At 43.3% G+C, this 14,571-nt stretch overlaps 1 protein-coding gene across 2 annotated transcripts; it reads right to left on the bottom strand.

Moving 5' to 3' along the window:
• Positions 1-104: 104 nt before the first annotated feature.
• Positions 105-14,557, bottom strand: LOC106561668 (UDP-xylose and UDP-N-acetylglucosamine transporter). Of its 2 annotated transcripts, XM_014125838.3 has the most exons (10): positions 14,162-14,557; positions 13,826-13,939; positions 13,496-13,598; positions 13,302-13,351; positions 12,878-12,959; positions 12,572-12,632; positions 11,711-11,820; positions 9,320-9,395; positions 4,244-4,319; positions 105-1,106 (listed from the first exon to the last, which is right to left on the bottom strand). In XM_014125838.3, the coding sequence occupies exons 1-10, from the start codon at positions 14,236-14,238 to the stop codon at positions 854-856; spliced, it is 1,002 nt and encodes a 333-aa protein (XP_013981313.1). In that variant the 5' UTR covers positions 14,239-14,557; the 3' UTR covers positions 105-853. The 2 variants fall into 2 exon arrangements, with proteins under 2 accessions (XP_013981313.1, XP_013981314.1); XM_014125839.3 differs by lacking the exons at positions 12,878-12,959; positions 13,302-13,351.
• Positions 14,558-14,571: the final 14 nt, after the last annotated feature.

Genomic DNA, 14,571 nt, shown 5'->3' with positions numbered 1-14,571 from the left:
GTTTGTCAACTCACTATTAACACACAGATCAGAATATCCCCAACCTCATATTTAGTTAAATAAATACTGTTTTCACCAAACAAAATTAACAGAACAGTACGGTATCAGTTCCACAACAGCTTGCCTTATTTTATTAACCCCTTTGTCTTCAGAGGACAAATATGTTTTTTTATTATAATTATTATATATGTGTTTTTTATTTTTAGCTTGCCTTGGCTTATTCGGTCAATAGGTACTGTAGTGTTTGTCTAGCACAGGGGGTTGGTGTCAAATTAATTGGGGAGAATGGGCTCGTGGTAATGGCTGGAACAGAATAGTGGAATGGTCTGGTTTCCATGCATTTGATGCCTGCTCATTCACGCCATTCCAGCCATTATTATGAGCCGTCCTCCCCTCAGCAGCCTCCACTGATAGGTGATGTCCTTAAAAATGGGTTAGGCGGGAAGCCTATTGGGAAGCCATCTTTTCTAAGGAAATAGGAAAAACCTTACTTAAAATACATAATTATGATCCTATTAAAAACAGACATGGTCCCACTGCGACTGCAGCAGAGAGAGAAGGGGGAGCACACCTACAACAAATACAGTACTGTACACACAACAGTGCTGCCAGAGGCACTCTCGTGACATTGGCTCTATCTTCATTTCCCTTTTCGACATTTCCTCGCATCCTCTCTCGTTTATAGTCATATTGGAAGAGAATGTCTCAGGTCCCTCCCCAGACCTTCTTCTCCAATGTGTTTTGAGAATGAGGCAAGGAGAGAGGATGCAAGGAATTGAGGAAAGATTAAGTGAAAAACAGTCATTGAGTGATACGTCAGTGCTGTGTATTACTCCGCCTTCTGTGCTGCGTATCACTCTGCCTTCTTCTCTTTCAGCTCTTCTTTTCCTCTCAGTGCCATGCGGACGCTAGTCCAGACCTCCGTGTAAATCAGGGTGCCCAGGAAGACGACGGCAGTGCCCACCCAGTGCCAAGCGGTGAAGGGGTTCTTGAAGTAGAGGATGGAGATGATGAGGCTGATGAACTTCCTCAGTGTGACCACCAGGGTCACGGTGAGAGAGGCACACTCTGTGGTCAGGATGAACACGCCGCGGATACACACATATCTGAGGAGAAGGTGAAGGACTGCAAGAGGGTGATGATGTTGTGTGTTTCATAAAAGTGTTGTGTTTTTTGGGGGGGGCTCTTCTATATCCTTGCATGAGTACTATGTACAGTCATACATGTTTAAGGTGAATGTTTATAGTCTTCTAGTATGCAGAGAGCAATAGTGTATTGTTCTTACAGCTGTATAAAAACAATCTCTACACTACTCTAATTAGTTTACAGTGGGATGAATTCCCCACCAACTATGCCCATTTGTGTTCAGTGACTACACACAAAGTGTTTCAAGTAAGAGTTTTGTGACGTGAGTGAAGCCCTGTGAGGACACTTTTCTGATGTTTTTGTCCTTAATGTTTTGTTACTGTCGATTATGTTTCGTCTTTAGGTGTACTTTAAAAACAAATTAAACAATTGCAATAATACTGTAAAAGAATGACACCGGAGGGGATGACTGCTGTTTTACAGGCTCCAAACCAACTGTGCCATTTTGTGTGTTTTTTCACATTGTTTGTAACTTATTTTGTACATAATGTTGCTGCTACCGTCTCTTATGACTGAAAAGAGCTTCTGGATATCTGAACAGCGATTACTCACCTCGAACTGGATGAAGATTTTATCTTTAATTATTCTGACACGAAGGATATACTGCTTCTCCGAGACCAGACACAAATCCTAGATATTCGCGTGAAGAAAAGACGGAAATACAGGGGGCGGAGATCGCGGTGCCCTTGTTAGAATTCGTCGGTGAGTGGGTTTTCCCGCCTCTACCACCCACTCGACCACACTATTGGCCGACGTGCAATCAATGGAGAATAAACTGGATGATCTCTGTTCGAGACTATCCTACCAAAGGGACATTACAAACTGTAATATCTTATGTTTCACCGAGTCGTGGCTGAACGAAGACACGGATAATATACATTTGGCTGGGTTTTCCTAGCAATAGCAGCACAGAACAGCTACGTCTGGTAAGACGAGGGGTGGGGGTGTGTGTCTATTTGTCATTAACAGCTGGTGCGCGATGTCTAATGTTAAGGAAGTCTCGAAGTATTGCTCGCCTGAGGTAGAGTACCTCATGATAAACTGTAGACCACACTATCTACCAAGAGAGTTTATCTATATTTTCCGTAGCCATCTATTTACCACCACAAACCGATCCTGGCACAAAGACCGCACTCAACGAGCTGTATACGGCCATAAGCAAACAAGAAAATGCTCATCCAGAAGTGGCGCTCCTAGTGGCCGGGGACTTTAATGAAGGCAAACTTAAATCCGTTTTACCTCATTTCTACCAGCATGTCACATGTGCAACAAGTGGGGGAAAGAGACACATACAAAGCTCTCCCTCGCCCTCAATTAGGCAAATCTGATAATTATATCCTCCTGATTCCTGCTTACAAGAAAAAAATAAGGCAGGAAGTACCAGTGACTCGCTCAATACGAAAGTGGTCAGATGATGCAGATGCTACAGGACTGTTTCACTAGCACAGACTGGAATATGTTCCCGGGATTCATCCAATGGCATTGAGCAGTATACCACCTCCGTCACCGGCTTCATCAATAAGTGCATCATCGACGTCGTCCCCAGAGTGACTGTACGTCCATATCCCAACCAGAAGCCATGGATTACAGGCAACATCCGCACTGAGCTAAAGAGCTGCCACTTTCAAGGAGCGGGACACTAATCTGGACGCTTATAAGAAATCCTGCTATGCCCTCAGATGAACCATCAAACAGGCAAAGCGTCAATACAGGACTAACACTGAATCCTACTACACCGGCTCTGATGCTCGTCGGATGTGGGAGGGCTTGCAAGCTATTACGGACTACAAAGGGAAACCCAGCCACGAACTGCACAGTGACGCGAGCCTACCAGACGAGCTAAATAACTTTTATGCTCACTTCGAGGCAAGCAACACTGAAGCACACATGAGAGCACCTGCTGTTCCGGACGAGTGTGTGATCACATTCTCCGTTGCCGATGTGAGCAAGACCTGTCAACATTCACAAGGCAGCGAGGCCAGACGGATTACCATGACATGTACTCAGAGCATGCGTGGACCAACTGGCAAGTGTCTTCACTGAAATTTTCAACCTCTCCCTGACCGAGTCTGTAATACCTACATATTTCAAGCAGACCACCATAGTCCCTGTGACCAAGAAAGTAAAGGGAACCTGCCTAAATGACTACCGCCTGTACTCCCTGTTCACCCATGACTGAGTCGCCAAGTACGACTCCAACACCCTTCTTAAGTTTGCTGACGACACAACAGTGGCAAGCCTGATCACCGACAACGATGAGACAGAATATAGGGAGGTCAGAGACCCGGCAGTGTTGTGCCAGAACAACAACCTCTCCCTCAACGTGAGCAAGACAAAGGAGCTGATCGTGGACTACAGGAAAAGGAGGGCCGAACACGGCCCCATTTACATCGACGGGGCTGTAGTGGAGCGGGTCGAGAGTTTCAAGTTCCTTGGTGTCCACATCACCAACGAACTATCATGGCCCAAACACACCAAGACAGTTGTGAAGAAGGCACGACAACACCTTTTCCCCCTCAGGAGACTGAAAAGATTTGGCATGGGTCCCCAGATCCTCAAAAAGTTATACAGCTGCACCATCGAGAGCATCCTGACCGGTTGCATCACCGCCTGGTATGGCAACTGCTTGGAATCCGAGCGTAAGGCGCTACAGAAGGTAGTGCGTATGGCCCAGTTCATCACTGGGGCCAAGCTTCCTGCAATCTAGGACCTACTGTGTCAGAGGAAGGCCCCAAAAATTGTCAAAGACTCCAGTCACCCAAGTCATAGACTGTTCTCTCTGCTACTGCACGGCAAGTGGTAACGGAGCGGCAAGTCTAGGTCCAAAAGGCTCTTTAACAGCTTCTATCCCAAAGCCATAAGACTGCTGAATAACTAATCAAATGGCCACCCGGACTATTTACATTGACACCACCTCCCCCTTTGATTTGACATTGCTGGTACTCACTGTTAATCATCTGCGCATAGTCACTTTGCCTATACCAAAATGTTAAAATTACCTCGACTAACCTGTACCCCCTGTACATAGCCTCGTTATTGTTACTTTTCACGGTATTCTGCGCATGTGACAAATACAATTTGATTTGGTCAAGGATACTGTGTGATTACGTTAATCAGCAGGTATAGCCACATCACTGGAACAGCCTGGCCAATCACAGGAACCTCTACAGGAGCTGGAAGACAAATTACATTTAGGCTACAGCACAACAAGAGGACAACAGGACAAGAACTCAACATAATATTACAAGAAAGACTCCAACAGACATAACATGTAAAGTCACTTCTTTACTATCATACACACACACACACACACACACACACACACACACACACACACACACACACACACACACGTGGCCAAAAGTTTTGAGAATGACACAAATATTAATTTTCCCAAAGTCTGCTGCCTCAGTTTTTATGATGGCAATTTGCATATACTCCAGAATGTTATGAAGAGTGATCAGATGAATTGCAATTAATTGCAAAGTCCCTCTTTGCCATGCAAATGAACTGAATCCCCCAAAAACATTTCCACTGCATTTCAGCCCTGCCACAAAAGGACCAGTGATTCCAGTGATTCTCTCGTTAACACAGGTGTGAGTGTTGACGAGGACAAGGCTGGAGATCACTCTGTCATGCTGATCGAGTTCGAAAAACAGACTGGAAGCTTCAAAAGGAGGGTGGTGCTTGGAATCATTGTTCTTCCTCTGTCAACCATGGTTACCTGCAAGGAAACACTTGCCGTCATCATTGCTTTGCACAAAAAGGGCTTCACAGGCAAGGATATTGCTGCCAGCAAGATTGCACCTAAATCAACCATTTATCGGATCATCAAGAACTTCAAGGAGAGCTGTTCAATTGTTGTGAAGAAGGCTTCAGGGCACCCAAGAAAGTCCAGCAAGCGCAAGGACCGTCTCCTAAAGTTGATTCAGCTGCGGGATCGGGGCACCACCAGTACAGCGCTTGTTCAGGAATGGCAGCAGGCAGGTGCGAGTGCATCTACACGCACAGTGAAGGGAAGACTTTTGGAGGATGGCCTGGTGTCAAGAAGGGCAGCAAAGAAGCCACTTCTCTCCAGGAAAAACATCAGGGACAGACTGATATTCGGCAAAAGGTACAGGGATTGGACTGCTGAGGACTGGGGTAAAGTCATTTTCTCTGATGAATCCCCTTTCCGATTGTTTGGGGCATCCGGAAAAAAGCTTGTCCGAAGAAGACAAGGTGAGCTCTTCCATCAGTCCTGTGTCATGCCAACAGTAAAGGATCCTGAGACCATTCATGTGTGGGGTTGCTTCTCAGCCAAGGGAGTGGGCTCACTCAATTTTGCCTAAGAACACAGCCATGAATAAAGAATGGTACCAACACATCCTCCGAGAGCAACTTCTCCCAACCATCCAGGAACAGTTTGGTGATGAACAATGCCTTTTCCAGCATGATGGAGCACCTTGCCATAAGGCAAAAGTGATAACTAAGTGGCTCGGGGAACAAAACATAAATGTTTTGGGTCTATGGCCAGGAAACTCCCTAGACCTTAATCCCTTTGAGAACTTGTGGTAAATCCTCAAGAGGCGGGTGGACAAACAAAAACACAAAGTCTGACAAACTCCAAGCATTGATTATGCAAGAATGGGCTGCCATCAGTCAGGATGTGGCCCAGAAGTTAATTGACAGCATGCCAGGATGGATTGCAGAGGTCTTGAAAAAGAAGGTTCAACACTGCAAATATTGACTCTTTGCATCAACTTCATGTAATTGTCAATAAAAGCCTTTGACACTTATGAAATGCTTGTAACTATACTGCAGTATTCCATAGTGACATCTGACAAAAATATCTAAAGACACTGAAGCAGCAAACTTTGTGGAAATTAATATTTGTGTCATTCTCAAAACTTTTGGCCACAACTGTATATAAAATCATACACACAGAACCAGTCAAAAGTTTGGACACACCTACTCATTCAAGGGTTTTTCTTTATTTGTACTATTCTCTACATTGTAGAATAATAGTGAAGACATTTGAAATTACACAATCATGTAGTAGCCAAAAGTGTTAAACAAATCAAAATATATTTTATATTTGAGATTCTTCAAAGTAGCCACCCTTTGCCTTGATGACAGCTTTGCACACTCTTGGCATTCTCTCAAACAGCTCATGAGGTAGTCACCTGGAATGCATTTCAATTAACAGGTGTGCCAAGTTAAAAGTTAATTTGAGGAATTTCTTTCCTTCTTAATGCGTTTGAGCCAATCAGTTGTGTTTTGACAAGGTATACAGAATATTGCCCTATTTGGTAAAATACCAAGTCCATATTATGGCAAGAACAGCTCAAATAATCATTACTTTAAGACATGAAGTTCAGTCAATCCAACACATTTCAAGAACTTTGAAAGTTCCTTCAAGTGCAGTCGCAAAAACCATCAAGCGCTATGATGAAACTGGTTCTCATGAGGACCGCCACAGGAAAGGAAGACCCAGAGTTACCTCTGCTGCAGAGGTTAAGTTCATTAGAGAGTTACCTGCCTCAGAATTTGCAGCCCAAATAAATGCTTCACAGAGTTCAAGTAACAGACACATCTCAACATCAACTGTTCAGAGGAGACTGCGTGAATCAGGCCTTCATGGTCGAATTGCTGCATAAAAACCACTACTTAAAGGACACCAATAAGAAGAAGTGACTTGCTTGGGGCAAGAAACACGAGCAATGGACATTAGACCAGTGGATATCTGTCCTTTTGTCTGATGAGTCCAAATGTAAGATTTTTGATTCCAACCGCCGTGGTTTTGTAAGACGCAGAGTAGGTGAACAGATGATCTCTGCATGTGTGGTTCCCACCGTGAAGCATGGAGGAGGTGTGATGGTGTGGGGGTGCTTTTCTGGTGACACTGGCTGTGTTTTATTTAGATTTCAAGGCACACTTAACCAGCATGGCTACCACAGCATTCTGCAGCGATACACCATCCCATCTAGTTTGCGCTATCATTTGTTTTTCAACAGGACAATGACCCAACACACCTCCAGGCTGTGTAAGGGTTATTTGACCAAGAAGGAGAGTGATGGAGTGCTGCATCAGATGACCTGGCTTCCACTATCACCTGACCTCAACCCAATTGAGATGGTTTGTGATGAGTTGGACCGCAGAGTCAAGGAAAAGCAGCCAACAAGTGCTCAGCATATGTGGGAACTCCTTCAAGACTGTTGGAAAAGCATTCCAGGTGAAGCTGGTTGAGAGAATGCCAAGAGTGTGCAAAGCTGTCAAGGCAAAGGGCGGCTACTTTGAAGAATCTAAAATATATTTTGATTTGTTTAACAATTTTTTGGTTACTACATTAATTCAAATGTTTATTTCATAGTTTTGATGTCTTCACTATTATTCAACAATGTAGAAAATAGTAAAAATAAAGAAAAACTTTTGAAAAGAATAGGTGTGTGTCCAAACTTTTGACTGGTACTGTACACACACACACACACACACACACACACACACACACACACACACACACACACACACACACACACAGAACAAAAATATAAACACAACATGCAACAATTTCAACGGTTTAACTGAGTTACAGTTCATATTAGGAAATCAATCAATTGGAATAAATTCATTAGGCCCTAATCTATTGATTTCACACGACTGGGAATACAGACATGCATCTGTTGGTCACAGTTACCTTAAAAAAAATAGGTAGGGGCGTGGATCAGAAAACCAGTCAGCATCTGGCGTGACCACCATGCAGCGCGATACATCTCCTTCGCATAGAGTTGATCAGGCTGTTGATTGTGGCCTGTGGAATGTTGTCCCACTCCTCTTCAATGGCTGTGCGAAGATGCTGGATATTGGCGGGAACTGGAATACGCTGTCGTACACGTCGATCCAGAGCATCCCAAACATGCTAAATGGGTGACATGTCTGGTGAATATGCAGGCCATGGAAGAACTGGGACAGTTTCTACTTCCAGGAATTGTTTACAGATCCTTGCAACATGGGGCCGTGGATCATCATGCTGAAACATGAGGTGATGGCCGCGGATGAATGGCACAACAATGTGCCTCAGGATCTCGTCACGATATCTCTGTACATTCAAATTGCCATAGATAAAATGCAATTGTGTTCATTGTCCGTAGCTTATGCCTGCCCAAACCATAACCCCACCATGGAGCAAACTGCTCGCCCACAAGACGCCATACATGCTGTCTGTCATCTGCCCGGTACAGTTGAAACTGGGATTCATCCGTGAAGAGCACACTTCTCCAGCGTGCCAGTGGCCATCGAAGGTGAGCATTTGCCCACTGAAATCTAACTGTAGTCCGGTCAAGACAATGGTGAGGACGACGAGCACGCAGATGAGTTTCCCTGAGATGGTTTCTGACAGTTTGTGCAGAAATTCTTCAGTTGTGCAAACCCACAGTTTCATCAGCTGTCCAGATGATCCCGCAGGTGAAGAAGCCGGATGTGGATAGTCCTGGGCTGGTGTGGTTACACGTGGTCTGCAGTTGTGAGGTCGGTTGGACGTACTGCCAAATTCTCTTAAAGGACATTGGAGGCCGCTTATGATAGAGAAAGGAACATTAAATGATCTGGCACCAGCTCTGTTGGACATTCCTTTTATTGTCCCCAGCACAAGGTGCACCTGTGTAATGATCATGCTGTTTAATCAGCTTCTTGATATGCCACACCTGTCAGGTGGATGGATTATCTTGGCAAAGGAGAAATGCTCACTAAGAGGGATGTAAACAACTTTGTGCACAACATTTGAGAGAAATATGTTTTTTGTGCGTATGGAAAATTTCTAGAATCTTTTATTTCAGCTCATAAAACATTGGACCAACACTTTACATGTTCCGTTCATATTTTTGTTCAGTGTAGATTCAACAAAGCGTAAATGACTTCAGTCAGCAAAAACAACAACAACAAACTTAACCTTAGATTATTGAGGTCCTTTCACTACACGGAATGAGGATTCGAGTTGTAAAATTCTGTTAATTTTCAAATTTTCCAGGTTGTTCAGAAATCCCGGAGGTTTTCTGGAATCATGAAGGAATAAGCAGGAAGAGAATCCTCCAACTGGGCTAAAAAAATGTTTTTAAAACTTGGGAACTTTGCAACTCTACTCAATGAGGTTACTTTAACATGTTTCATTCAAATATTTGACTGTGTTTTAACTCACTGCTTTGACTGAAGAGGACACAGTGGTTGTAGATATCTGAGGACAGAAGCAGGAACCCAGGAAGAGGCAAGCAGTGCTGAGAGGGCAACAACAAAACATATTACAATGTCAGAGATTATGGGTAAATTTCCCAGACCTAGATGAAGCCTAGTCCTAAACTAGAAAACATCCTCAATTGAGAATCTCCATTGAAAGAGTTTTTTGGTCCAGGACTAAACTTAATCTGTGTCAAGGAAACTAAATATGCAGAGAAGAGACATACATACAGTGAGGGAAAAAAGTAGTTGATCCCCTGCTGATTTTGTACGTTTGCCCACTGACAAAGAAATGATCAGTCTATAATTTTAATGGTAGGTTTATTTGAACAGTGAGAGACAGAATAACAACAACAAAATCCAGAAAAATGCATGTAAAAAATGTTAGAAATTGATTTGCATTTTAATGAGGGAAATAAGTATTTGATCCCCTCTCAATCAGAAAGATTTCTGGCTCCCAGGTGTCTTTTATACAGGTAATGAGCTGAGATTAGGAGCACACTCTTACAGGGAGTGCTCCTAATCTCAGTTTGTTACCTGTATAAAAGACACCTGTCCACAGAAGCAATCAATCAATCAGATTCCAAACTCTCCACCATGGCCAAGACCAAAGAGCTCTCCAAGGATGTCAGGGACAAGATTGTAGACCTACACAAGGCTGGAATGGGCTACAAGACCATCGCCAAGCAGCTTTGTGAGAAGGTGACAACAGTTGGTGCGATTATTCGCAAATGGAAGAAACACAAAAGAACTGTCAATCTCCCTCGGCCTGGGGCTCCACGCAAGATCTCACCTCGTGGAGTTGCAATGATCATGAGAACGGTGAGGAATCAGCCCAGAACTACACGGGAGGATCTTGTCAATGATCTCAAGGCAGCTGGGACCATAGTCACCAAGAAAACAATTGGTAACACACTACGCCGTGAAGGACTGAAATCCTGCAGCGCCCGCAAGGTCCCCCTGCTCAAGAAAGCACATATACATGCCCGTCTGAAGTTTGCCAATGAACATCTGAATGATTCAGAGGACAACTGGGTGAAAGTGTTGTGGTCAGATGAGACCAAAATGGAGCTCTTTGGAATCAACTCAACTCGCCGTGTTTGGAGGAGGAGGAATGCTGCCTATGACCCCAAGAACACCATCCCCCCCACCGGCAAACATGGAGGTGGAAACATTATGCTTTGGGGGTGGTTTTCTGCTAAGGGGACAGGACAACTTCACCGCATCGAAGGGACGATGGACGGGGCCATGTACCGTCAAATCTTGGGTGAGAACCTCCTTCCCTCAGCCAGGGCATTGAAAATGGGTCGTGGATGGGTATTCCAGCATGACAATGACCCAAAACACATGGCCAAGGCAACAAAGGAGTGGCTCAAGAAGAAGCACATTAAGGTCCTGGAGTGGCCTAGCCAGTTTCCAGACCTTAATCCCATAGAAAATCTGTGGAGGGAGCTGAAGGTTCGAGTTGCCAAACGTCAGCCTCGAAACCTTAATGACTTGAAGAAGATCTGCAAAGAGGAGTGGGACAAAATCCCTCCTGAGATGTGTGAAAACCTGGTGGCCAACTACAAGAAACGTCTGACCTCTGTGATTGCCAACAAGGGTTTTGCCACCAAGTACTAAGTCATGTTTTGCAGAGGGGTCAAATACTTATTTCCCTCATTAAAATGCAAATGAATTTATATTTTTTTTTATATGCGTTTTTGTGGATTTTTGTTGTTGTTATTCTGTCTCTCACTGCTCAAATAAACCTACCATTAAAATTATAGACTGATCATTTCTTTGTCGTTGGGCAAACGTACAAAATCAGCAGGGGATCAAATACTTTTCCCCCCTCACTGTACATACATAGAGGTACAGTACAAATCAAGCAATGCACAGAAAACACTGACAATTCAGCAACTCTGTTTGCAGCAAATGTTAAGGATTAGGCTTTGTACTATTGTATGGTGGAGCATTATGTTTGGTGAGAGAAGCAAAGCTTTTTAAATCTCCCTTGCCAGGGGATACACGACAATTACTTTTGTCAGTTACTTTGCCTGAAGAAGTGTACGGCATCTACCAGGTATGAAATGCATTGCATACAGGAGTTTGGGGTTGACACTAGGGCTGTGATGATACCAGTACTGCGATATTTTTTCCAAGGCAAAAAAATGAAAACACAAAGCAGACAAAACTCTTGGTCCTTTAAAAACCTGCTGTATGTAAAATATTGTGTGCTATAGTTGATAACATAAATAAATGTGACTCTGGATAACAACATTAGGGATATTTTCTACTTTGTGTTCTGTTTGCTTGCCACTTTACTGAAGAGTATCGCGTTGATGGTATCGTCTAAGCCCTGGTTGACACTCACATTGTAGAAGAGAGCCTCCTTGGAGTGTTTGCCATACTGCTTGTACAGGGTCTCCTGGAAAATGCCCATTCTCGCAGACATGAGCAGAGCAAAGGTCAACATGGCGATCCCTAGAATAACAACAAAGCTAGGTCAGAAAATCAGGTGGATCATGGTTGAGTTACTGATCACACACACACACACACACACACACACACACACACACACACACACACACACACACACACACACACACACACACACACACACACACACACACACACACACACACACACACAGGGGATCAGCTAGTATGTAAACATTAAATAGGGAATTGGATAGGTAATGCACCAGGGGCGGAATTCTGAGTTGAGATCTGCAGGCGTAAATAGAATTTGTGCAAATCAAGTCATTTCCCATTGACATGAATTTGTGGTTTATTTATGTGATTGTTAGAGTTGTGCATGCTTATCTCAAGCATTTTTCCGCCAGAGTGTCACAGCGGTCTAAGGCACTGCATCACAGTGCAAGAGGCATCACTACAGTCCCTGGTTCGAATCCAGGCTGAATCACGTCGGGCCGTGATTGGGAATCTCATAGGGCGGCTCACAATTGGCCCAGCACCGTCGGCCGTCATTGTAAATAAGAATTTGTTCTTAACTGACTTGCCTGGTTAAATAAAGGTTAAATAAAAAATAAAAACTGTCAACAACTGAAACAATAAGTGGCCAGTTCTCGGTTAAAAGTTAGTCCCAACTTGTCTTGGCTCAGGTAACGATCTCAATATCAAAAATGCAAGTCAACAAAGACTTCTGGCTGAGTGGGAGTGATGACTCAGTCAAATAAATCCTGTACACACCCAACAGTTCATGGCAAACTTACCTAGCAGCCAGTGCAGGAGGGCATAAACATCTTGCTCCTCTGAGCCCTCGGCCCCTGTGTTCTGCACAAGGAAAAACAGAGGTCACTAAATAGCACAGCGTAACGTATTATGTTGTTCTGTGTTGAGTTAAAGATCTTACTGTACACTATGAACATGTAGTGTAGGTGTGTAACAAAGTGTTGCAACTGTGTAACAATGTTATTAACAACTCTGCTACAACACAACTGTGAAGCTGCAACCCACAATGCACTTTATATGGAAGAAAAGTGTGTGGTTGAACAGAAACATGTTAATGAGGACCTCACCACTTGTCTGGCGGACATAATGGTGCATATGAAGATACCCAGAGACACCATCGCTATGGAGAGATATTTACTCATTGAATACCTGCAGGGGGAAGAACCTTCCTATCAGAGTTTGGATAACCAGAAAACCAGATAAGATCTATAAAAATACAGTTAAGCTCATAAGATCACAGTTAAAAACAGCAGTCCGAGCATGCAAAATAGTAACAAAAGCAGCAACACATTCCCATGATGCAACACTTAATACAACTGAAGTGCAAAGCATTCATCTATCAAAATAATGGTTCTAGGGTGTCATTTTAGCAACATCTACATTCTAACATGTTAAACGAGTATAAAGGGTTGTGATGTAAGGGGGGGGGGGGGGGGGGGGGGGTATATATAAAGACTGCCAGGTCAAGAGATATTAGGCAGGGATGTATACCTTTTCTTCAGAATTATTATACCCAGGATCATATTAGCTATTAATGATCCCTGTGGAGATATAACACACAAAGCACACACTTAGTCAACCAATAAGAGATTTTAGATGGTAATAGGTGGTATGAGGCATCAGACATTGAGTTAAAGTTAGGCTATAAGGAAATTAATATGGACTAAGGAAATTGATATACTTACAGATCTGAAGATCATGTGCAGAGGCATAGCGATATTGAAGTTGAGGGCATAGTTGTTGATCACACTGACAGTGAAGAACATGGTCACCATGATCACATAGTTGCTATAAAGAAGAAATAAACACAAAGGTTGAATTAAAACTGTGCTTCTCATCTCATTCTTAGTAGACAGACAGACAAGCAGACAGACAAGCAGACAGACAGACAAGCAGACAGACAGACAAGCAGACAGACAGACAAGCAGACAAGCAGACAGACAGACAAGCAGACAGACAGACAAGCAGACAGACAGACAACAAAATGATAACTAGACATAAAGACGTTAGGCTACCTCATTGGAATAGCCGGTTTCTTTCTTCCAAAATTCGTCTCGAAGATGAACCCCTCCAATGCAATGAAGGCAAATTGAGCGAAGGTCACAATGTTGCCACATCCTGGAAACTTTCTGGGAGTAGGCAGAATGCATTAAAAGTGTGCATGAATAGTATAAATAAGTAGGAAATATGCTAGCCTACATAATATATTATTGTAATGTAAGCGCAACATCGTCTTAGCTATACAACCAAAGAATGCAGAAATACTCAAAAGATTGAACCTAATTTAACCATGGAAGCTAGTAGCCTAGTCTAGAGCAGTCAATAGTTCATTCGTTCAGTTAATAACTGACCTTACAAGTAGTTCCAGAAACACAACATTGCTGCAGCACCCAACAAAAACAAGAAGTACTGCAAAAATTGTGTTCATGTTTGCAGTTATCGGTAAAAACTTTGTCGAAAATTATATACGTTACTTGTTCAAGAGTATTTCTAACGAGGACATTGTGTAAACACAGGTTCTTGCCCGAGATAAAGCTAGATAAATAAGTTGGTACGCATGGGTGTTGTAGTTTTCACAAGGATAACCACATTTCCCATAAAGATAGTCTTGTTCAAAGAAATCGGAACTGCAGAGAGCCTCGATAGAAAGAACGTCAAGTGTTAGTAGCTTAAATATTTACAAATAGATCCCCATTTTCTACAACAACGAACAACAAAATTGCATCTACGCAGCACTGCGCATAACTGATTCCTGCGAACG

The sequence above is a fragment of the Salmo salar genome, chromosome 10, assembly GCF_965601325.2.
Source record: "Salmo salar chromosome 10, fSalSal1, whole genome shotgun sequence".
Taxonomy (NCBI): domain Eukaryota; kingdom Metazoa; phylum Chordata; class Actinopteri; order Salmoniformes; family Salmonidae; genus Salmo; species Salmo salar.
The sequence above is the reverse complement of the archived record's forward strand: the minus strand, read 5'-3'. Positions and strand labels throughout refer to the sequence as shown.

Coding starts and splice junctions, on each gene's coding strand:
- LOC106561668 (XM_014125838.3), bottom strand. CDS start 14,238: ATGAACACAATTTTTGCAGTACTTCTTGTTTTTGTTGGGTGCTGCAGC. Junction 11,821..12,571: donor CCTCCTGCACTGGCTGCTAG/GTAAGTTTGCCA, acceptor TTGTTATTCTAG/GGATCGCCATGTTGACCTTT. Junction 4,320..9,319: donor TGTCCTCTTCAGTCAAAGCA/GTGAGTTAAAAC, acceptor TTTGTCTTCCAG/CTCCTGTAGAGGTTCCTGTG.